The 23,767-nt window shown below is 35.2% G+C and overlaps 2 protein-coding genes across 2 annotated transcripts; both read left to right on the top strand.

Annotated features, from left to right (window-relative positions):
* Positions 1-14,734: 14,734 nt before the first annotated feature.
* On the top strand, positions 14,735-15,496 carry LOC149254224 (uncharacterized). The gene has a single exon (XM_089454726.1). The coding sequence runs from the start codon at positions 14,735-14,737 to the stop codon at positions 15,494-15,496; it is 762 nt and encodes a 253-aa protein (XP_089310852.1).
* Positions 15,497-17,822: 2,326 nt separating this feature from the next.
* On the top strand, positions 17,823-18,299 carry LOC149254223 (uncharacterized). Its single transcript, XM_089454725.1, has one exon. It carries the CDS (start codon positions 17,823-17,825, stop codon positions 18,297-18,299), a length of 477 nt encoding a protein of 158 aa, XP_089310851.1.
* Positions 18,300-23,767: the final 5,468 nt, after the last annotated feature.

Genomic DNA, 23,767 nt, shown 5'->3' with positions numbered 1-23,767 from the left:
GATGCTTCCCTTCACATAACCTACAAGGGAATCTAATCTTTCCCTTCTTCTTACTGTCATCAGTTGAGCGTGTAGCATCGACATGATCTCCATAGGTCGATGGGGATGGTTGATCTAGATTTTGAGACCATACCTCTAAGACTCTGGGAATGCTAGGACAATCTCGAAGGAGATGGTCACCCTTACACAGCCTACATACCTTCTGCGAAGGATCAGAAGGTTTGTCAACGGGGGGTGCATTTGGAGTAATAGTTGCACAGTTGGCCTCTTGCTTATTTGACTCCTTCTTCCTCGTCTTCTTGTTCTTCTTCTTAGCCTCCTGGTTACTGGATTTCAAACTTTCATCAGGCGAAGTAGAAGAGGAAGGTGAAGAAATTGGGGAAGAAGGCGAGGGCTCAACCTCAAAATCATCGTGATGTGGTTTGAATGAAGGAGATGTTTGGACAAGAGTCGGGACGCTCGGGATCACCGAGGTCGAAAACAACCAGACAGGTAAACCAATGGTTAACCCAGGGAGGACAACGTTGCCATATAAGGAGCACAAACATTTCCAAAAGAAGGAAAAGGACCAGGATTCCCATCTGAGGGGAATCCTTGATTGGTAGACTTTGGAAATGTTGCCATTGGAATCGACCCTAAAGAATCACTAAGGAAGATAACTTTAACCAGGAATATTTTGTGGGTAGTTAATTTTTAAGACACTGAAATAAAACTTTGCCTTTTCATTTTTTAAGAGTAAAGAAAAGAGTGAAAGTTGAATCTATCACTTTCAATTTGAAATGAGCTCGAAAGGACAAGTTCTCGAGTGATGTTTTATATTGGGAGTCAAAAAGATCAAAATGACTACTAGGGGTACTCTAGGCAAAAATGATTACCAGGTAACCGTGAACTGCAGAATACCTCCCAGAGAACCGAGAAGTACGGGGAAGAAATCTCCCCAAATGCTGTGTTCGGTGTATCACGTTCACAAGGCAGAAAACTCGGCTTCCAACAGATAAAGGATTGCAAACCTAGTGGGGTCTCCCTTTATATACACAATGGTATGGGGAGCATAAGTCCGTACTAGCGTTGTCTAGTGTTGAAGCGAATAACAGCTGCTAGGTTTAAAGACACTGGAACACGTCTCTAGCCTAGACCTCTAAATGTGAGCGTTAAGTTTCAATGCTTCCTTAGGTTAATTTAATAAATTTTAACAATTGATCTTGAATTAGGTTTCAATTCCAAGGCCCTATCGTTGTCATCTGAAAACTCCTCTATGCGGCTATATGAGAAAAGATATCTTTGTCTTTGATGAAATTTGTCACTAATTGAGAGATAGAGAACACAAAATTAATGCAACAATCGAAGAATGAAATCTTTCACTAATAAATCTCCTAAATGCACTTAATCTTCCTATAACAACAAAATAAGTTTCATTTCATTTCCTATGCTTATGATGATGCAATTCTAGCTTCTCAATGATGCTACTAATGCAATATTTTTTCTTAAGTAAACTAGAATGATGTTCTTCTTTTCATAAAATGCAAAATGAATCTTTCACATAATGCACTTTAATAAAAATTTTGACAATTCCGAACAAACAAGCATCAATAAAATCCAAAACATGATAAATGAAACCAAAAAAAACTTCCTCCTTAGATCGAACCAACCAAACACATAAATGCTTCAATTGAGAAACCAAGCAATGTAATCTATGCTTGGAAAGAGAAAAGAGACATTCGAAATAAGAGAACAAACAAGACTCTTTCACTCATTAAATTGAAAACAAAGCATCCTAGTCACTTCTGGGAGGAAGAAGAGAGTTTGAGGGTCAAGACACACTGGCACTGGAATGGGAGAAATTCTAATTTTTTCTTACCCCTGAGACCAGAGCAACTTTTGGGCCAAAAGTAGCACCGATCGAGGGATTCAAAGAAAAAATGAAAAAGAACTTCACACAGGGCCAGACTTAACACATCATAGGGTGGGCTAAACCAAGCAAGCACACAAACCAAGCTAAATGAATCTCTCTAGTCAGGGAGAAGGAAATCTAAAAAGCTTACAGGGTCACAATCACAAGAACAGAACACATTGGCCAAGATTGGGGTCAAGCCCTAATCTTCACTTACAAGCATCAACGTGACTGCCTAACTAACAACAAGCACCAGAGGCTGGTCGACGTGATTGTTTCTCAGCAACTTGCACTGATCGACGCAACTATCAGTGGATTAAGCGCATTGATCGAGGGAGCCAAGAGATTTTTTTATTTATTTTTTAAATAGGGACCAAATATGCTACTATGAATTTCATACTCAAGCCAGTAAGCAAGAGAAAAGAAACAAAACCAAAGGGAGAAAGTGGAAGTAGGAAAGTTCTCACAAAATCATGAAACCAAAGACAAACAAAAGGATTGGGATCCCTAGTGGAGTCGCCAATTTGTGGTGAAGTAAAATTATAAGTGCGGACACATACGAATTCCTCTAACTCGATAATGGGTCTATCCACAATAGATACATTCTATGGAAGATTTCCTTATGTTAGAACCAATTAAGAGGTCCTACCTCTTAGTCTGCTTATCATGTTTGATGATGTCCTTGCTTGCTTGCTCCAGCTATCTCTCGCTTCCTTCTTCAAGCACCTGAAACAAGTAAACAATAGCAGACAACAAACGTGATAATAGACAAATTGTAATTCAACCTACTTAACAAGTCAAGAAACATTAAGCCATGAATATGTAAGATGACAAATCATGTAGGAAATCAATCAATAGTTGCATATATTAATATCAAAGAGATATTACAACCATTTGTCTTGACGTTGCAGTCCTCCTCTGACAAGACCAGGTTCCCACACACTTCTACTAGTATTCCATGATGGCCTCAATCAACAATAGTTTTAAGGCTCTTCCCTTTAGGCTTCACTCCAAACCAAATCACACTTCTCCCTCACACAACTAGATAGCTACAACTAGTAATAGCTTGTTGTCTACTCCAAACCAAAATAGCATTAGCACACCAATATCAACACTAAACACTAGCCTATGCTTGGGAAGAAGGGAGGTTCATATAGGATGAATGGATGGGAGATGGATCCTTTTCTCATGGGAGAAGGGCTTATCCCTTAAGGTAGTTCCATCATTTTAGGGGAAAGGAGCCCAAATTGACATCCTCAACCCCATCTAGCCAAACCACTTACTAGACATCTGTTATGAAGCTTCTAGAGCTGGAAGCTTCGGCTCCTAATTTAAAAAACTTTCCATAACAGGACCGATGTGACTGGAACACAGCTCAATCCCTCTGGTCAGCACTAGGGATAGTGCTAAACTTTACACATTGGCATGGGGAAGACAAAGGTCATTAGTGTTGATCTTGTAAACTAGGAAAAACAAAAGTTTTAGGGGAAATGGTGCGAAAGGGAATTGATCTGCTCGTGAAGAGGGACACAATGGGAGCTTCTTCATGAAGGAAAATCATGCGAGGTTCACTGTAGAGGTCCTCCAAGATCAAGGAACGGGGAATACAGGGACAGTGACAAAATGTTGTGTAACACCGTTGCAGAGATGGTTCCCAGATCCATCAACTATGCACCAGGATGATCTTCAGGGCTGGTCCTGATCCCAATTGTTTACTTTTATTCAACAAGCCACACATAAGGTCACAACGCTGCATAATGATCTACCTGCCGACCATGAGCACAACAACAACAAATCGCTGCACTCACAACTGAACATGATCAGCTCCATGAAGATAAGCAACAACTCTAGGAGTAGTTAGAGCATATCACCTCAAAATTTCAGGTACTGTGGCCATCCATTTCTGATGTTGTAACTAATTCCCTGGAAGATTCCATAGCTTGCACACTAGTTGAATGTTGCGACCATATCCAGGTCGCATGCCATGACTTTATCTCTACCAATTGAGAGCTCAAGAAAACCCTCACTACCACAAGGAGTGCTTTGTTAGACCCTGTCATGAAATATGCCAATGAGATTGAACAACAAATAACCACTGCAACTTCCCTCAATTACTCCATTGTCAATGTCGCGAATAACACCTACACCCTCTTGTAACAAGTTCATGACTAGACAAGAAGCCTAGCAAAGAATAACCAGCTCGTTTACCCAGTTCGAGACTGAGTCAATAAGCTCCTCATCGATATAAGAGACACGAGAGACAAAGATCAAAGGAAGGCACTCAGGGAAGAGATAGATGCTCTGGAGGCCCACATCCAACATATCAAAGATGAGTCGTCCAGGACAAAGCAGATACTCTGAGATCTCCAGCCCCTGGTTCAAATACACCTAGAGACACTGTAGTAGCTAAGTGAGGACATGGAAACATAGTGGACTTCCTTGTTGATGACACACCCAACCCAACTGACGTCCAACACAACATTTGAATTCCTCTCCCAAGCGGCTACGGTCACAGAGACCTGGAAGGAAATGCTCAATAACTACAATCAATTCCGCTAGCTGACCATTGTAATTTTCCCTGAACTGAGGCCTTTGTTTAAAGAGACCAGCCAAGAGGAAGTGCTAACAAAAGCATTAGTAGTAGAACCAACAAAAGCATCAACAACATCGACGACACTAAAGAAAGATTGACTTGGGGACAAGTCAACGTACTATGGTTGGGGCCTGTTGGGGCCTTCATTTTTGGAGAAATTAGGATGTTTTGGGGAGAAGGAGGCTGGAAACAAGTGACAAAAATAACCATCGGGAAGTTGCGGAAATAACATCTGGGAAAGGGAAGGAACTAGCAGAAGACTGGTAGTTGGGAAGGGGTGGCGGGAAGGAGCAGATACAATCGAACGGGAAAAGAGCAAGGGAAACCGAGGAATGAAGACAATCGAGCAAGGGAGAAGGAAATAACAGTTTAGGTTACCGTTCAAAGAGAGGGAAGAAGAAGATAAAAGGAAGAAAGGAGAACCGAGAAGGGGTTAGGTTGTTGTGTCATAGTGGTTACTAGTGATATTGTTCTTCTTCTATTGCGGAGCTATCAGAACAACTTTGTCTCTATCCTTCCATAAGCTTGTATTCTGCCTTGTTAGAGTTTTGGATGTTAAGGAATAGGCCTTGAGCCTAATGTAATGTACTTACCTTTGATATTAATGAGGAAGATTGTTATTGGGATCATAGCATATTAACTATGTGTTATCCTGGTTCTTTAACATTTTTATGTATGCACATGTTTAGGTAGTCTTTCTGTTACAACACGTATAGATTGTTGTGATCTAACTTCTTCGAAGAATGATTCAATGTTCCCTGCTCTTTATACTTTGATATGGTCTTCCTTGATACTGGACTCTAACCCTCATCTAACTAATCTTGCAGCACCTTGGGTGAGACTCGTTACCCTTCCCGAGTAAGGTGAAAATGTCGGCATTGTGCTAGACTACAACAAGCCTTGTTGGCCCCTGCGCCCGAACTCAAGGTCTTGACCCCATTGTTATTTTTGTGCCAAAAAACCAACTATCTATATTTAGGTTGATTATTGCTGGAAGGCCTTTATCTAGATCTACATCTACACAAATTCATGAACATGATAATAAACCTTCATGGGGTTTCGCTCTATCAATGTATTTACCTAGAGCATTTCCAATGCTTGTGAAAGTGGCATCATTCCAGCACTGCAGAGGGAGGAAAGGAAGCTTAACCCAAACAGGGATAGCCAAAGGGGCATCGATCTGGATTGAATTTTGGGCTCCATTGATCTAGGTATAGGCCTTGAGCCCCCATAAAATAAAGCTCACTTTGGAATATCGGGTCCTGATTTGCTTATTTTCAAAGAAAAATGCAAAATATCCTTTGCCACAGTAAGAAGAAGAGATCTCACCTTTTATTATGGATTTCCAATTTCTCTCTACCCACTGGCGAGCTATGGAGATGGCTAGAGACCCGTGACTTAGCCAATTAAGGCTTTCTTTGCTAGTTGTAAAGCCCTTGATCTAGCCTAAGGAGCAAATACTTCCACTTTCGGGATCCCATCAAAATTCTTAACAAAGCAAGAAGGATTGGATTTCTGATATTTGGGTCCATTCAAAATCAAAAGGTTGAAGGCTTCGACATTCAGTGAAGTGGGTGGTGGGCGAGGGCCAGAGCCACCTAAGGTGTTTGATATCCCAACCTACCTATCAAGAGGTAGGCCACAGATCGAATCAACTCCAAACCAATCCCCAATTGTGCAAGATTCTAGATTTTAAAATAAATTTGAGTTCTCGTGGCTTAGTAGGGCGTCTGCTGTAAGTTTAGATTTTCAGGGCCACTCACCTCATCAATCTTGCAAAGAAACTCAAATCTATCTCTTTTACTAGATTAATATAGTTAAAAGTTATTTATTTTCAAATTTTAAAAAGCTCACGAGCTTTGATATTAATACTAAATTTATGCATGGTTAAAATACTCCATGCTAAAAAGTCATCCATTCAAATTCCTAGTGAATATATATATTAAACCATTTTGATAATATCCTAACTAATTGTCATGAATTTGAAGTTGTTTAATTACATCCACTTAATTATTTTAAAAATAATATATATATAATTTTTTATTTATTGATGTTTTAACTTTTTCTTTCTTTTTATTTTTAAAAAGAATATTCATATTTTAAACAAATATTTTATTCATTTATTTAAAAATAATTATTAAAATAGTAATATTTTTTTTATAAAAATAATTCAATTACTTTAATAGAAAAGAACATCGATAATCTTTTCAATTAAAAAAACCATCCTCATCAATACACATAACTAAAGATAATGCTAGAAAATGATCTCAAACGTATCATACACACAAACTAAAAATAATGATAGAAAAATATTGTAAACCTACCATATTAATTTTGCTTCAATAATTTTTCCTTCCAAACTTCTAGAACATATGACTTCTTGGTATCATGGAGTAATAATTCTCATTCTCTAATTAAAAAGTGCAACATTGTGAAGACACTTTCACAATTCCCATGTTTAAAACCTAGAGGTAGTTAGTGGAATAGAAGAAAAGTTCATACATGGAATGGTATAGAGAGGACTCTATCTTGAGCATGCAATCTTCATGGTGGCCCTAGTGGGGGCATATAAAAACTCAATCTTCATGGTAATCCCAAGGGGGAACAACAACATAAAAGTCAATTAATGCAGTGATAACCAAGGGAAGATTGTACTTCTAACAACATAAATCTAGTCACATCAAGCAACTTTCATGGTGGTCCAATGCATACCTAGAGTGTTGATGCCATGCATATTCACCACCAAGTGTCACTCATCAAAAGAAAAAAGTTCATGATTCCCTGGTCTCATCAAGTTGGTCATATCAAGTTGGTGAGACTTGATGATTCTGGGTGTTGATGCCATGCATATTCACCACCAAGTGTCACTCATCAAAAGAAAAAAGTTCATGATTTCATGGTCTCATCAAATTGGTCATATCAAGTTGGTCATATTTAGTTGGTGAGACTTGATGATTCTGGTCTGATCTGGAACCAGCCCCTTCGACTTACATTGACATACTGGAACCAGCCCCTTCGACTTACATTCGACTGACATTGAATCTACTGACGACCGACCATGATTCCTTAGGTCCTAATTTATTTATGACCATTCCCCAAATTTAAGAAAAAAATAGCGTTACCACCTACTACTGCCAACTTTGGCGGTGGTGGGAGTAACCCAGATCCCCATTTTTAGGCCAGCAAGGGCCATAGAAAGCGCGTAGGCGCTGCCTAAAGTTGGCGGGATGTTCTAAATCCAAATGTCCACCTCCCCACGCTTCGCACACAGGAAAAATTGATTATCTCACGTTTAATGCGGGTTAGTTTGTCGACACGTGGCTACGATGTTCCGAAACACGACTCTGACCACGCGGACATGGAGGCAAAAGTATACCCTCGACCGACGGTACACGTCGGACTCAGAGGCTTTGCTGACGTTGGAACCCCAAAAATTTGAACATTCCACGGGAACGTTTTAATATACCATGGGATGTGATTATCTAGTGCGTATGTTGTTATGTGAAGCTTTGGATTTTGTATTTATTTTGGTACTACGGAAATAAATAAGTCAAAAAGCTCCGAGAGAACATAATAGTTACATTTTATCAATAATATGTAAATACATCTAATATCAATATAATCATTTTAAATATGTTAAATATGTTTGATATTAATTTGATCATTTTGATTTTAATTCGCTTACTGAGATGATAAATATTGTTAATAACTTTAATGATAAATATTATTAATAACTTTAATGATGAAAAATGATGAAATAAAATTTTTGAATGCAAAATGTCAATTTATTAGTGTTGAATGATAGAAAAAGTGAATCCCCAAATACTTTTAATATTAATATAATCATTTTAATATGCTAAATATGTCTGAGATTAATTAATCTGGTCATTTTAATTTTAAATTTGCTTAGTTACTTCAGTTTGTTGAGATGATAAATATTGTTAATAACTTCAATAATGAAAAATGATAAATTAAAATTTTTGAATGCAAAATGACAATGTAATAGTGTTGAATGATAGAAAATATGAATCCCCTCTCCTTAAGTTTATCTCCATCTCTCCCTTGTCACTCACCCTATCTCTCCACCTCTATCACTCTATGTCTTTGTTCTTCCCTCCCATATATATCTAGAGTTAATATATATCATGATATATTAATATATATTATAATAAAACACAATTTAATATTGCATTAATTCAAAGTTATAAAATTTAATAATATTAATATTATAATATATTAATATGAATATTAGATTTAATAAAAATAATAATATTAATATTAAGGTTAATAATGTTTTTTTACATGGTATTAATAATAATTTGGTCCATAGGCTTTTGAGTGTTCTTAAATATAAAGTGGATTATGGAGTAAATATAAAAATAGGTTTTATTTATTTACCATACCTCTCGTTTATTTATATTTTTATTTATTTACCATACTTCTTTTATTTACCATGGTATTTGGCCCATAGGCTTGGTATATTATTAGATGTTGATTTCTAATCCTATTTGATATATTTTTATTTATTTACCATACCTCTTTATACCTCTTTTATATTTATTTATTTATCATACCTCTTTTATAAATATGGTATTTGGTCCATGGTATTTAGCCCATGGTATTAAAACGATATTTATATAAAAAGGTTTTATTTATTTACCATACCTCTTTTTTGAGTGTTCTTGAACCTCTTTATATTTTAGAATTATGTTGTGTTTTACGTTTATGTTTACATGTTTATGTGATGGTTATCCCCATACTGCGTTGTAGAGCGTAATTAAAAATAAAATTTTTGAAAACGTATATGGTATATGAGATAATAGTTGCCTTGTGACTTAGAGTTTGGAGTTTTAAATTAAAGTTAGGTTTGTTAATACAATATTTTTTAATTAAATTGTTGTTATATTCTAAGAGTCTCCACATTCACAATAATTTCTTAATACTTTGATCTCAACAAAGTCCTTTCATCACCTCTTCTATAAGCCAAGAGAAGCCAAACAACATGGAAACTTCTCTAACAAGATGGTTTTGTAAAAATTTGCACAATTTTCTTGAATGTGGACCTTTTAAGATCTACACCACCTCCATCAATGAGGCATCTTACAAAATTGTATTTTATATCAATATGCTTAGTCTTTCAACGATATGTTAGATTTGTAGTCAAATATATAACACTCATGGGAGGCCATTAAATCAAATTGCCTCTTTGCAAGCATGTGAGACAACAATATACTCTACCTTTGTAGTGGATAAAACAACATTATCTTGTAGTTTTCACATTCAACCCTCTTTGCAAGCATGTGAGACAACAATATACTCTACCTTTGTGGTGGATAAAACAACATTATCTTGTAGTTCTCACATTCAAGTAATAGCTTCTTGTAGTTTTCCCATTCAACTAATCGCTTCCCCTGCAAGAGTAAAGACATAAGCTGAAGTGGATCTCCTTTTGTTCAAATCACCCGCAAAATCAGAATTAATATAACCGTAGAGATAATCATTGAGCCGAGAGGATCATTCTACAGCCGAGTATGAGGGGGATGTGTAAGTCTACCTACAAAATTGGAATCAATATAGATAATCATTGAGCTGAGAGGCTCATTCTACAACCTAGTATGAGGGGGATGTGTAAGTCTGTCCGTACGTCCAAACCCCTTAAAAATTATGTTCTTAATAGAAAAATAATGTTCACTACAATAAAAAAAAAATATGTTGTAAAGTAATTAGAAGTAAAAAAAATATGTAGTAAGATGTTTAAATCTTATACTTTTCAAAAATATTTCAACCAGAGATTTAAAAAAGATAAACTATTTGAAGATCTATATTAACTAATTTATGTCAATATCAACTTCATATATATCTATATATAGAAGAAATGTTAAAATAAAATATTTTAATGTTGTATATCAAAAATATTGAATGTGGGTTATCAATCAAATATTTTAATACAAATTCATATTGACATATACTTAAAAATACATTAATAATAAAAAACCATTTTAATTTGTGGGATAAAATGTCTCTATGCACGTGTTATGTAAAATATTGTAATCTCAATTATGTATATATATCATTTAAAAAAATTATGTATATATCATGAAAAAATAAGTTTTTATGGTTAAAATGTTTATTTTGTCCTATACATACTCTATTTAGCATTCAAAAATACAATTTAAACAATGAAAAATAACATTGTATTTTGCACTCTAAAGAAGTTTGCACGTGAAGAAATTTGATACCTCTCGGCTCATGTTATATCCGTACTTAAAATGGATCTATGTTGGTTACAACCATTAAAGGTGATGCACTAATCGTTGGTGCCTCTAAGATACCAAAGCACCCATTTCTTTGCATTCTAATGTTCTTTTCTCGGATTTGTCATGTACCTACTAATAACACCCATTGCATGTAAAATATCTAGTCTTGTGCATAACATCACATACATTAGACTTCCTACTACATTAGCATAAGGTACATGAGACACATAATCCTTTTCTTCCTTACTACTAGGACATAAACCTGAAAAAAGCTTGAAATGGGAAGCCAAAGGGATATTGACCGATTTCACATTACTCATCCTGAATTTCACAAGTACTTTTTCAACGTACTTCTATTTTGAAAACCTCAACTTACCATTTTCTCTATCTTTGTGTATTTCAATGCCCAAGATTTGTTTTGTTGCTCCTAGATCCTTCATATCAAAGATCCCAGCGGTCTGAGGCTTCAACCTGTTGATCTCGTCCATGCTTTTGCTTGCAACAAGCATGCCATCAACATATAACACTAAGAATGTGACATTCAAACTTTTGAAGTAGAGACAATGGTCATACTCACGTTTATTGTAGTTTTGGCTCAACAAGAAGGAATCAAATTTCTTGTACCATTAACTAGCTAACTACTTTAGACCATACATTGATTTATTGAGCTTGCAAATGTATCTTATTTTTCAATGCTACATAATACTTTTTGGCTATTCCATATAAATATCGTCGTCCAAATATCCATGGAAGCAAGTTGTTTTAACATCTAATTGCCCTAAATCCAAATTAAGTAATGCAACAAGCTCCAACACAATACACACATATACAGTCTTAACAATTGGCCAAAAAAAATCACGAAAATCTATACCTTCCATTTGAGAGAATCCTTTTGTGACCAATCTAGCTTTATACCTTTCAACATTCCCGTCAACTCCTTTCTTCAATTTTCAAACCCATTTACACCCAACAACCTTTCTATCTTTATGAATTTCTACTAGGTCCCAAGTATGTTACTCTCCAAGACCATCCATTTCTTCTTTGATTTCCAGACTGTATAGTTTCCTCTTCAAGTAAATCTAATTTGTTAAGGACTTTGTCATATAAAAGCATTGTAACTTGGTCTATAAGCCATTAATTATTCCTTCTCTAATGATGTTAAATAAGACATCATCAGCTAGACATAACCAAATTGTACTGAGGGCGTTGGCATGCAGGGCCTCCCACTCTCCATTCGTCATTGTTGCAGGTTTGTTCTATGTTCCTCCTACCCCTTAATGCCTTCTACAACCCTTGGTGTACTAATAAATCCCTCATTTTAAGTTTCTACAATTCAAAGTTGTTTTTGCCATTAAATTTTTCAATTTAGAATTTAGTATTCGTCACTTTTTCCATTACCCTCCATACATAGACTCTCCACCCAAATCGATTTTTTTTAATATGTCAATTTGGATACATAAATACTTTCAAAAAGATTCATTCAATGACCTCAATTTTTAGTTTAGAAATACCAGTTTCAGAAACCCCAATTATTGTTATTATTATTATTTTAGACTCATCCTTAGAAACCCTATTTCTTAAGAATCCCAGAAACCTTGTTTCTTGATTTAGTCTCTTGAAAGTTTAATTTTGTGTGTGTGTAACTTCAAAAAACTAAAGTTTAATTTTTTTTTATATATCGTCACATATTTAAAAAAAAATTCCACCTGATTTACTCAACCATGGTGTTTGCTAGGGTTGCATATCGATACTCTACTTGGAGCCCTTCCTATTAGTCGCAGACTCGCTCAACCTTTTCTTCCCACAACTTGGGTCCTTATAGAATATTTAATGATTTTTCCTTTGCCACCAAGCTTGTGCTTTATATGCTTTATGTGGACGGGTCTGCAGATTGCTTCACGATTTGGTGATTTTCCTTGCTACATGGTTTGACGCGGTCTTTCTCTGCAGCGATGGCTCTATAAACTAGATGGCCAACTAAATATTTTGGTGACTAAGGTGGCTAAAATTGTGGCTGGACTCTATATTTTTTTCCTCTAATGGATCTCACAACGATGGCTAAGGTTTCCTCTACTATTCAATAAAACACAACTTCTTAACTCTACTTCCCTCCTCTGCGTTGATCCTTTGGATGTTCCAATTTCACAATTCAAGAACTGAAATAACTTAAGTTATAAAAGTTAAACATTAACTCTATACTATAATACCACTTGTTGGTATTCAGAGTCTGTAAATACATATAAGACAAATAAATAATAACAAAATTAAATAAAACACACATGATTCTACATAGTAAAATCTTAACTATTTTTCAAAGAAACTCCCACTAGGAAAGCAATATTTTTTAATATTTAAGAGAAAATTACAATCAATCTTTCAACGAAACTCCCACTAGGAATTGCTCTCAGTTTTTACTGTTTACATTATCCTTCAGTGGGGGCTGGGCTTGAATCTTTCTTTCTTTCCTAATTAGCATATTTCCATGGGAGAAAAGAAATGTTTTTTGCTCGACTAGAATATTTCTTACAGGGCTCATTTCTGTTAATTAAGGAGGTTTTTTCTTTGAAATACCTGTGTTCAATTTTTTAAACTTTTGCATAATCTCTCGTCACTGCATAGATTTTTGCTGTAGATTAGGAAATTGTTGGTGTAAGTGTTATGGTTGTATCTGTTGTTGTCCTGATTTTTCCTAAATTCTATGTTTAATGATAAGGAAGCTATGGTTATATATTTCCTTAGTAGAGTCGTTGGTTTCCTGGAATTCTTAAGCCATTGACTGTACATGGTATCATGGATAGTCCTTAAGTTTCTAGTTTTCTGTCTCAGCTCCATAGGTCGGTTGGATTGTCTGGTTTTTCCGATGTCGTTTTCTGTTTTCCGATTCTTTGCTCTAATTATCTATGGAGAGGAACGTGCTAGAAGTCTGTTGTTTGGTACGGCTGGCACGCATAGGATAACTCATTAAGCCGTCGATTTTCTATATGATTTGAATTTCTTCCCATCACATTATCTACATTATCCTCATATTAATATTTCACATGACATATAGTCAGCCCATATGTACTTTTTCGAAGATTTTTTAATTTTTATAAGTATTTCCCTTTAGGTGAATCTGATCCATATCCACGCTTCTCCTATCATCCAACCTTTCTGTATTTCACCTCATTTATACTTTATCTTACCTGTACAAGATCTAAATTCTTCCTAACTTTCTGCACCCAAATGTGTCTTGCCTATTTGAAATTATGTCCTATTGTACTATGTTGACACTATAGCCTTTTTCCTCGTGGTACACATGGAGATCCTCTCTGATGTGTCTGCTTCGTCAGCCTTAGTGCAGGCCACTATTGAGGGTGAAAAGACTTTCGGTGGTGGATCATTCCAAAAGGATTGGTAATCCGAGGTGGCAAATACAATTATTCCTCCTTTTTCCATGTTGGCACATGATGAAGAAGGTGGCGGGGAGGATTTCCCGCAATGTAGAAAGAAACAACAGCCTATGAAGACCATTATGCTACCCTCTGCATGTAATCTCGACAACGCCTTCCTTGCCGATAGAATTACAAGCTTACAAAAGAGAGCCTTGGTAGGACAGTGGCATTTCCCGAACATGGGGGAGTCACAGATGCGATTGTGGATTGGGAAACGGTGGAACCATTTGCAAGGATATATTCCAACAATTGTGAGATTAATGAAATACTAGTACAGTTTTCATTTCCTAGATGAGAAAGATCTGAAGAAAATTCTCTCTATCCCATGGGTACATGAGAAGAGCTTTCTAAATCTTCACAAATGGTACATAGGATATAGCTTTGGAATAGGTTTTTGTCCTCGGAGTGTTTGGAACTAGAATACCTACTTATTGGCGGAGACTTAAACTGTACCTTATGCAGTGACGAAGTATGGGGAGGGGGTAGGAAGGTGGATCCATTAGCTGATCATATTAAAGAGGCCATTTTACATCACAATATGATAGACATATCTCCCCAATCCATGGGTCCCACATGGGATAATGGAAGAATTGGTCCATCCTATCTGGCTAAAAGATTGGACAGGTTACTGATCTCTGATAATCTGTTGGTTCATATGGGTAGGCCTATATCCCATATTATTAACAGTTTCATATCTGATCATAGACCAATAACTTTACAATGGGGTAAAAGAGGATATAAGAAAGGTCTTCCATATAAATTTAATAGAGTTTGGCTGGAGGACGAGGAATTTAATGACCTTGTAAAAAAATTCTGGTCTGCTAGTTGTTCCAAAGAGATTATTTCTCCTTCACAACACCTCTTGGATAATCTGCGTGAATTAAAGGTGAAGGTCAAGGCATGGCAGAGAAAAAAGCTAAAAGAAAATAGAGCTGCTTTGAAAGAGCTTCAAGCTAGTTTGGATGTATTAGCTGGAAATCTAAAAGGAGGTAATATCTCTTTTTTGGTCCGTAATAAGATACATGATCTGGAAAAGAAAAGGCACAAATTACTTGCAATTGAGGAAGCCACTTGGAGGTTGAAGAGTAGGGCATTGTGGCTGAAAGAGGGTGACAGGAACACAAAGTTTTTCCATAGATTCGCGAATAATAGGAGAGATATCAACTCTATTTGGGAAATACAGGCTGATAGTGGAAACAAGCTTTTCTCTCAAGAGGAAATTTCAAAGGAAGCAGTGTCATACTTTGGAAATTTCTATAAAAGGAATGATAATATTAACAATGAGGACATCTTATGGGGAATTTCTCCTTTCTATGTTTTATGATGATCAAAAAAATATCTTTTTCCAACCTGTATCTGGAAATTAACTTTTTGAAGTAATGAAATCTTTCAAAAGAGATAAAAGTCCTGGCCCTAACGGCTGGACTATTGAATTTTATATCCATTTCTTTGATCTTCTTAAGAAAGACATCCTGGCAATGGTGGAAGAATCATGGATGAGGGGGTCTTTCCATCCCCATTTCACGTCTACCTATATTTCCCTTATTCCCAAAAAGAAGAAAGCAATTACATTTTCAGACTTTAGACCGATTTCCCTTTGTAATGCTATCTATAAAATTTCCTCTAAAATAATCGCTAATAGAATCCGAGGCATCCTGTCAAATCATATTTCTTTAGAACAACATGGTTTTCTCAAGAATAGGAATATCATAGAGGCTGTGGCCAATACTCAAGAGTGTTTACATTCCCTTCATCACAAAAAGCTCGATGCGGCCATTCTGCAATTGGATTTGAAGAAAGCATATGATAGCCTAGATTGGGGATTTCTAAGATGCATTCTTTGTAAGATTGGCCTAAAATATGAATGCATTGAATGGATCATGGCCTGTGTGGAGAATGTTAATTTTGTTGTCCTCATAAATGGCCTCCCCACAAATTTTTTTGCAGCTGCCAGGGGTCTTCGACAGGGCTGTTCTTTGTCTCCACTTTTGTTCATCCTTGCAATGGATTCACTTAGTCTACATATCAATGGGGCGGTCAAAGAAAATAAATACAGACCAATCAGGATATGTCGTGGTTCCTATATCTCCCATAGCCTATTTGTTGATGATATCATGATTTTTGGTATGATATGTAGACTATCTTGGCAATGCATTCATGACATTCTTAGAAATTTTCAAAAAGCTTCAGGAATCTTTATTAATGAAGGAAAATCTTCCTTTTTTTTATGTTGAAGATAGGGAATCATTGGACTTTCTGTCGGCTCTGTTTAATATTGGAACTAAGTCTTTAAAGGAGGGCTTTAAATACCATCTCAGACCTACAGGTTACAATAAGGCTGATTGGATGTGGTTGTCAGATAGGTTTTATAAAAGAATTGAAGGTTGGGAGTTTAAATGCCTTTCCATAGTAGGCAGAGCGGTTCTGGCCCAGATTACTGTTTATTGGGCCCACTTATTCTATTTTCCCTCTAGTATCATTGCTAATCTGAATAGGCTCATGGAAAATTTTATATGGGGAGGAGGAAAACATAAAAGCAAATATCATCTGACCAGTCTTTCGAAAATCTCCCTTCCAAAGATCCTGGGAGGATGGGGCATCATGAATATTAGGAACTTTGGTAAGGCCCTCTTATGTAAATCTATTTGGAGGAGCATTAATGGGGACAGTTTTTGGAGTGCCACTATCAGAAAGAAGTACATGAAGAATAAAGACCTTACATTCTGGTATAGAGAAGGCACAATTGGAAAATTACAGGGATCGCTATCTGGAAAAGTTTTCGCAAAATTGAATCCTTCTTCCTTAAGAATTTATTCTGGAATGTCCAAAATGGGAAAGATGTGTTTATAGGTTATGATCATATTACTGGCCTGGGGGAGGATTTTAACATTCCACAATCTATCATTTTGGCTCTGCATAGATCTGGGATCTTTTCCTGGAATCAACTAATTGAAGACTGGCAGGGGGGCATTCCTATATGGAAGAATTTTCATTCTTTGGGCCTTAGTGAAGTTTATGCACAGTAGTGGGCCAGTATTATGATAACAATCAGGGGCTCTGGAATATGCAATTCTGAAGGAAAGGATCATCTTACATGGAGAGGTGTAAAGAGATGGGACGAATTAAAAGTCAAAGATATCTATCTAGTTCTGACAAGGTCTATTCCGCTCCCATTTCAACACATCTTTCCCACAACATTGTGGAATATTGGGGTGCCTAACAAAATCATCCATTTTTCCTGGCTCGTATTTCATAACAAAATCCTAACCTGGGAGAATCTCCAAAAAAGGAATTGGTCAAGTCCTAGTATATGCCTACTTTGTAAAAATGGGGAAGATAGCAGCAATCATATTTTTCTCACTTGCAGATATACTTATCAGTTGTGGAAGGAACTTGCAGTTTTCTTTGGTTTTCATCTGGTGGATCACTCAGATGTCCAAGTGGCTATAAGCTGGTGGAGCTCGCAGAAAGTCTCTCATAGATCAATTCCCCTTTTGCTCTTCTGGACAGTTTGGAAGAAAAGGAACAATGCCATATTCCGAGATGGGAAAGATACAAATTTGCCTTTGTTAGTACAAATCACTTCGATGTATTATTCCATTCCTAAAAAGTTGTCTTCAGGCAAATCTAACATTCCAGGGAACCATACAATGCGGTTGATGGGTTATCCAAGGGCATTTTTTGATGGAGCTGCACAAAGAGGCATGTGTGCATGTGGTGTTTTTATATCGATGTCCGAAGATCTACATTACTCCATATATTGGCATGGTGGTCGTGGTACAAACAATAAGGCCAAGGCAATGGCTTTAGTGGGCCTTCTTCAGCTCAGCTCTTTCCTGAATATTCAATTGCTGCAGATATATGGGGATTCCAAAAACATAATAGGATTGGCTTCAGGGAAGCTAATAAACAAGAATCCCATACTTACTGGATGGATTAATAGGATAAAAATGCTATGGAACAGTAATCTGTCTTTCACAATCAGCCATGTGGACAGGTCTTTGAATTCTCAGGCGGACATCTTGTCAAAGAAGGGCCTTGCAATATATCTTGGTATATGGAAAATGGAGGTACAAATACAAGACTCAATATATCTGATAGAAGATTTCACCCTTCCAGGTACCTAGTTTTCTACTGGTTTCTGCTTTCTTTTGAATCATCGCCTTCTGCTTTCACATATAGGTATGTTGTTTATCCCCTGACCCTTATGAGTGATGGGTCCAGTATATATATGTGTTTTTTGGTTCCTCGCTATCTGTCTATTTTTTTGATCCAAATCTTGATCCAGAGAATTTTGTTTCCTATGCTTATATGGCCTTGATTGGTTTTTATCTCTCAGCAAAATATTCCAACTACAGAAATATGTTATTGCTCTTTATAGTACCTCTCATATGTAATTATCTTTCATATTAATATAAATCATGTTTTTTTCGTACTTAAAAAACAAAACAAAACAGAAAAACAGCTATTATTTAGTTTTGAAAACCAACCTTATTAAAATAATCATAACAAATTATTTAATTAAATAAATCTCATTTTTATATCGGAACAAATTATTTAGTTAAGTAAATCCCATTTTCATAATTTCTTCTAACAAAACTGTTCTCATACTCTAACATACCCACCATTTCCAATGATAGAAGTTAACCAAGTCCATGCCAACTTTAATAAAATAAAATGCTAATTTAAAAAACACTAATTTCCAAGAGATGTATGACTTTGTTATCTTTTTCGTTGAATTTGCAATTTTTATCTCTCATTAAATATGTATTATAATGTCATTATTTGTAGTTCACTCTTTTCAGTGAACTACACCCAATGCTTTACAATGTTTATTTATTATTTATTTCGCATCAACTATTTGCTAATTTCTTTTTATCAAGTAATAATATGCTTCACTTAATTAAGGTAAGTAAAACTAATACACTTTATAATTAGGCTGGAAGTATAACTAATACACTTTATAATTAATCCCCTTAGAGGGCCAGCTCAAATTCCCTGGATAAAAGTTGCACAATTTGCATAGATTCTTTAGATCTTACTTTAAACAAATCACATTTATCCATTTGAACCCTTTATTATTTATAGAGGATCACAAGGCCCCAAAAAATCTATCCACTTGTACCCTTTATATGTATAGATATAGAAGATCACAAGGCCCCAAAAATATTCCATGTTGGACATTAGATTATCATTATTTCTATTATTCTAATGCATGTAAAGGATTTTGTATGAAACAATCTAACATATCCTTGACACACCAGGGAGACACCAACTACCCAAACAACTTCAATATCCAAAACAACTAACGCATAACTACCCATTGCTCCCCTCGCTCATATCAATGATCTTTCTTTATAGGGCTGGTGATGATATCCAAAAAAAAAAGAGAGAAAAAGTCACTGTATAATTGTGCAATTTATTGTTTACTAAAAATAGCAATCACTTTAATATTTAATATTTATAATGGTAGTTGATTTAACAATCACTTTAATATAAATATTTAGTTTATAATAAACAAAGAGGTTTCATACACTAATATAATGTTTTCCTATATAATTATGCAATCTTTTGTTTACTAAAAATAACAATCACTTCAATATTCAATATTTATAATACTAATAATTTATTTAATATATAACAAATAAAAAGATCTCATCTACTAATATAGTATTTAGCTTAACAATAACCTTAAAATTATATATATATATATTAAATGCTTCATAAAAATACCCTATGTAAAACTATACGGAGCAAAATCTTCTTAGTACATATTGCAAACCAATTATTATATAGATATGTTTAATATATGCTATAAACCAACTAATCTCTTCTACTATATTATATATAAAGCTAAAGTGAGAAGTATGTTTAATGTGTATGTAAGAAGCTGTTTCCCAAAAAAATCGTATATAGTGATTAAAAAAGAAAATTCCTTTATAATTAATTTATAATTTGAATGGTTTTAGGGATTTAAGTTTTAATATATTTTAAATAATTTTAAAATTATAAATATGAAATAAATAAATTTTAAATAATGTTAAATTCGAAATTGATTAATAAATTAAATTTATTAACTAAAATAATATCATTTTTTTTTAATTTTTAAAATTTTAAGATATATATAAAATATGTATTTTTAAATATATATAATAATGTAAGTAATTTAGTTGATTTAAAAAAAATCATAAGTTTTTAATATATTTTTAGATATTTTTAAAATTATAAATATAAGAAAAATAATTTTTAAATAACGGTAAATCTGAATTTTATTAGCGAATTAAATGTATTAATTAAGATAATATTAAAAATTTGTACAATTTCTCAAGGTAGTTTAGTTGATGGTCATCATGATAATAAAGTGTATGTAACGTGAGATTTTAGGTTCAAATCTTTCGAGCTTACCCATGGCCACGTGCATGGGGCCACATGGTTTACGTAGGGGTTATAGTGGTAGCATACTTAATCGACCACATGTCACATGAGTACGAGCCCATAACAAACAGAATTGACTCCATCTCACATGAGTATAAGAAATAACGATTGGAATAGATCCTATGTCACATGAGTATGAGACCGACCGAGTATCCCATTCCTTTAGTCAAAAACATAAAAATAAAAATAAAAATTTGTATAACTTAAAATTTCTAAGATTGTAATTTTTAAATATATATAAAGTTGTTTTTTTTTATATTATATAAATTATATATTAAATTTTTATTACTCAGTTTATTTTTATAGTATACCTTATTTTATTTTCATTTTTATTTATAATTTTTTTTTGTTTTTTAATAATTTTGTATTTTTAATTTAAAAATATTTATAATATATTATTATAATTTTTTTTGTAAATTTAAAATCAAAAAACTATTAAATTAGGTAAAGTAAATTAAAGAGCATGAAATTCCACCTGACAGATGATTATTCTCTATGACTCATAATAATGATGGCAGAAAGGTGGAGGGATCAGCATCTGGCTCGCCAATTACCTTCTTCATTTCGACAGGACATGGCAATTAAGGTTCAAGTGAAATGAGATTTCTCTTCCTGCAACTGGATGTATGCCCTGTATCACCTTTTCATCATGGACGAGAATTATAATCTACAATGGTCGCTCACTCATGTAACAAGCTCGGGTTAAAAATCAATGTAATAAAGTTAATAAAGGCAAAATAAGGCCAAGGTCATGGGACACTTATTACAAGCTGAATGTAAGGAAAAACATCCTAGTGTGGGTGTTCATTTGGTTTATTATGGCTAAGAAAATTGGCAAAGGCAATGACAAAAGCATTGAAAAGGCAAAGTGACATTAATTAGCATTCTATTTATGAAAATAAAGGAAAATAGGAGAAAAGGAAGGTGAAAGGTCACAGGTTGCATTTGAGGATGAAAATGAAGGAAAATAATGGAAAATGAAGAAAATAGAGGCCTCATTAATAAAAAGGCTTATGAGGATCAATTCACAACCTTTTGTCGGTTCAATATTGGAGCTCTCTCTCTCTTCTCTCTCGCTCATACTTTTGCACACTAGTATTCTTGGAGCACTCTAGCATTGGAAGAAGGAAGGCAAATGAAAGACAAGAAAGAAAAAGGGAAGCAAAGATCAAGCAAGGAAGAGTAGGGTCAAGCAACTACAACGAGATTACCTGCAGGTATCAAGTTGGATGTATAATTTCCTTACTAGTTTTGGCATGCATGGTACATGCGTGTGTACTTGGTTCTCTTTCTGTCATTGGCATGGGCCTTTCTAGGTGTGACAATGGATTTCAGCCTTGCCTTGCCATATCCAAATAGCCATGGTGTGATGGGGTTCTTTTACTTGGTTGAGTTGGATTGTCAGATGGTTTCGAAACTGAGTGGGGTGATCTCAGAAAAAATCACAAGGACTAGGAATCCCTTGATTGGTAATGGAGGGATACACGATAAATATTGGTTATGAATACCCTCATTAGTCCTAGGAATCCCTTGACCGATAATGGCGAGATACATGGTAAATCATAGAAGTGTATACCCTCGTTGGGCTTAGGAATCCCTTGACCGGTAATGGCAGGATACATAGTAAATCCTAGAGGGTGGAGATAGAAAAATTCCTCATGGTTTAGGTGGAGAAATTCCAAGGCATCCATGCTTATTTAGGGCCTGGCGATCCCTTGATTGGTGCATGGCAGGATTGCGGTAAAGCCTATATTGTATGTTTATTGTTTAGGCCTAGGAATACCTTGGTGGGATACACAGTAAAGCCTAAGGAAGTCATAATTGGTTCTATTATGAGTCCCACATTCATGCTTGGAATATGGCACAGGAGTGATCGCATGAAAGAAAGATTTGGTTCAACCCAATTTATGGTCGGGTGGTATGTGGAAGTCCCTGGCTTGGTTGGATTTTGCATATGTTAATAAGAGCTCTATTCCTCTTGTGTATTATGTGTGAATATGTTTGTTATTATGTGATGATAATGGTTGTTATATCATTGTTGTTCTATTGGATATATGCTGGTTATAGGCTTGGTTTTATGACAAATCTTAGTCATGCCTCTCATAATGTTTTGATTAGTAAATGAATGAATGATAAATGTATGACCTAACAGATGATAATGCAACTATTATGAGAGGGCATAAGACCTTCTTGAAAAATATTAGATAAGTATGAAGTCCCTATGCTCAGATGTGTTTATATGACCTATAGATTACATGTTCATATTGTGTTTGACGAAATGTATGTCATGGCTAGGACTTGACAGTTCAGGTCCTTGTTCAAGTTTTGCATTAGAGGCATTGTCATCTTATTATTTATTATTTTTGTAAGTTTCATGAAGTTTTGGGTAGAGGCTTGAGTCCTGGCCTTGAAAAAGTGGCTCAGAATACGGTGTCACTGGCACAAAACTGACTGCAAAAGGCCACAGTCGCATGGAGGCCTTGCCATGGCAACAACTGGAGGGTCTCAGTCACATGGAGGGATTTTCATGGGAGTGTCTAGGGGTCTAGTTCTGTCAAGACGCAAGTTCTCTTAGGGGTTGGACACCTAGAGGGGTTGGTTGGTTCCTAGAGGTTCTGAAGCTCTTGAGGAAGGTCAGTTTGGTTTTGGTTTGTCAATTCCTCTTGTGTATTATGTGTGAATATGTTTGTTATTATGTGATGATAATGGTTGTTATATCATTGTTGTTCTATTGGATATATGCTGGTTATAGGCTTGGTTTTATGACAAATCTTAGTCATGCCTCTCATCATGTTTTGATTAGTAAATGAATGAATGATAAATGTATGACCTAACAGATGATAATGCAACTATTATGAGAGGGCATAAGACCTTCTTGAAAAATATTAGATAAATATGAAGTCCCTATGCTTAGATGTGTTTATATGACCTATAGATTACATGTTCATGTTGTGTTTGACGAAATGTATGTCATGGCTAGGACTTGACAGTTCAGGTCCTTGTTCAAGTTTTGCATTAGAGGCATTGTCATCTTATTATTTATTATTTTTGTAGGTTTCATGAAGTTTTGGGTAGAGGCCTGAGTCCTGGCCTTGAAAAAGTGGCTCAGAATACGGTTTCACTGGCACAAAACTGACTGAAAAAGGCCACAGTCGCATGG

This window comes from Pinus tabuliformis, chromosome 7, assembly GCF_031772625.1.
Source record: "Pinus tabuliformis cultivar Carrire ecotype Pingquan chromosome 7, CPIR1, whole genome shotgun sequence".
Classification (NCBI taxonomy): domain Eukaryota; kingdom Viridiplantae; phylum Streptophyta; class Pinopsida; order Pinales; family Pinaceae; genus Pinus; species Pinus tabuliformis.
This window is presented reverse-complemented; position numbering and strand designations above follow the sequence as displayed.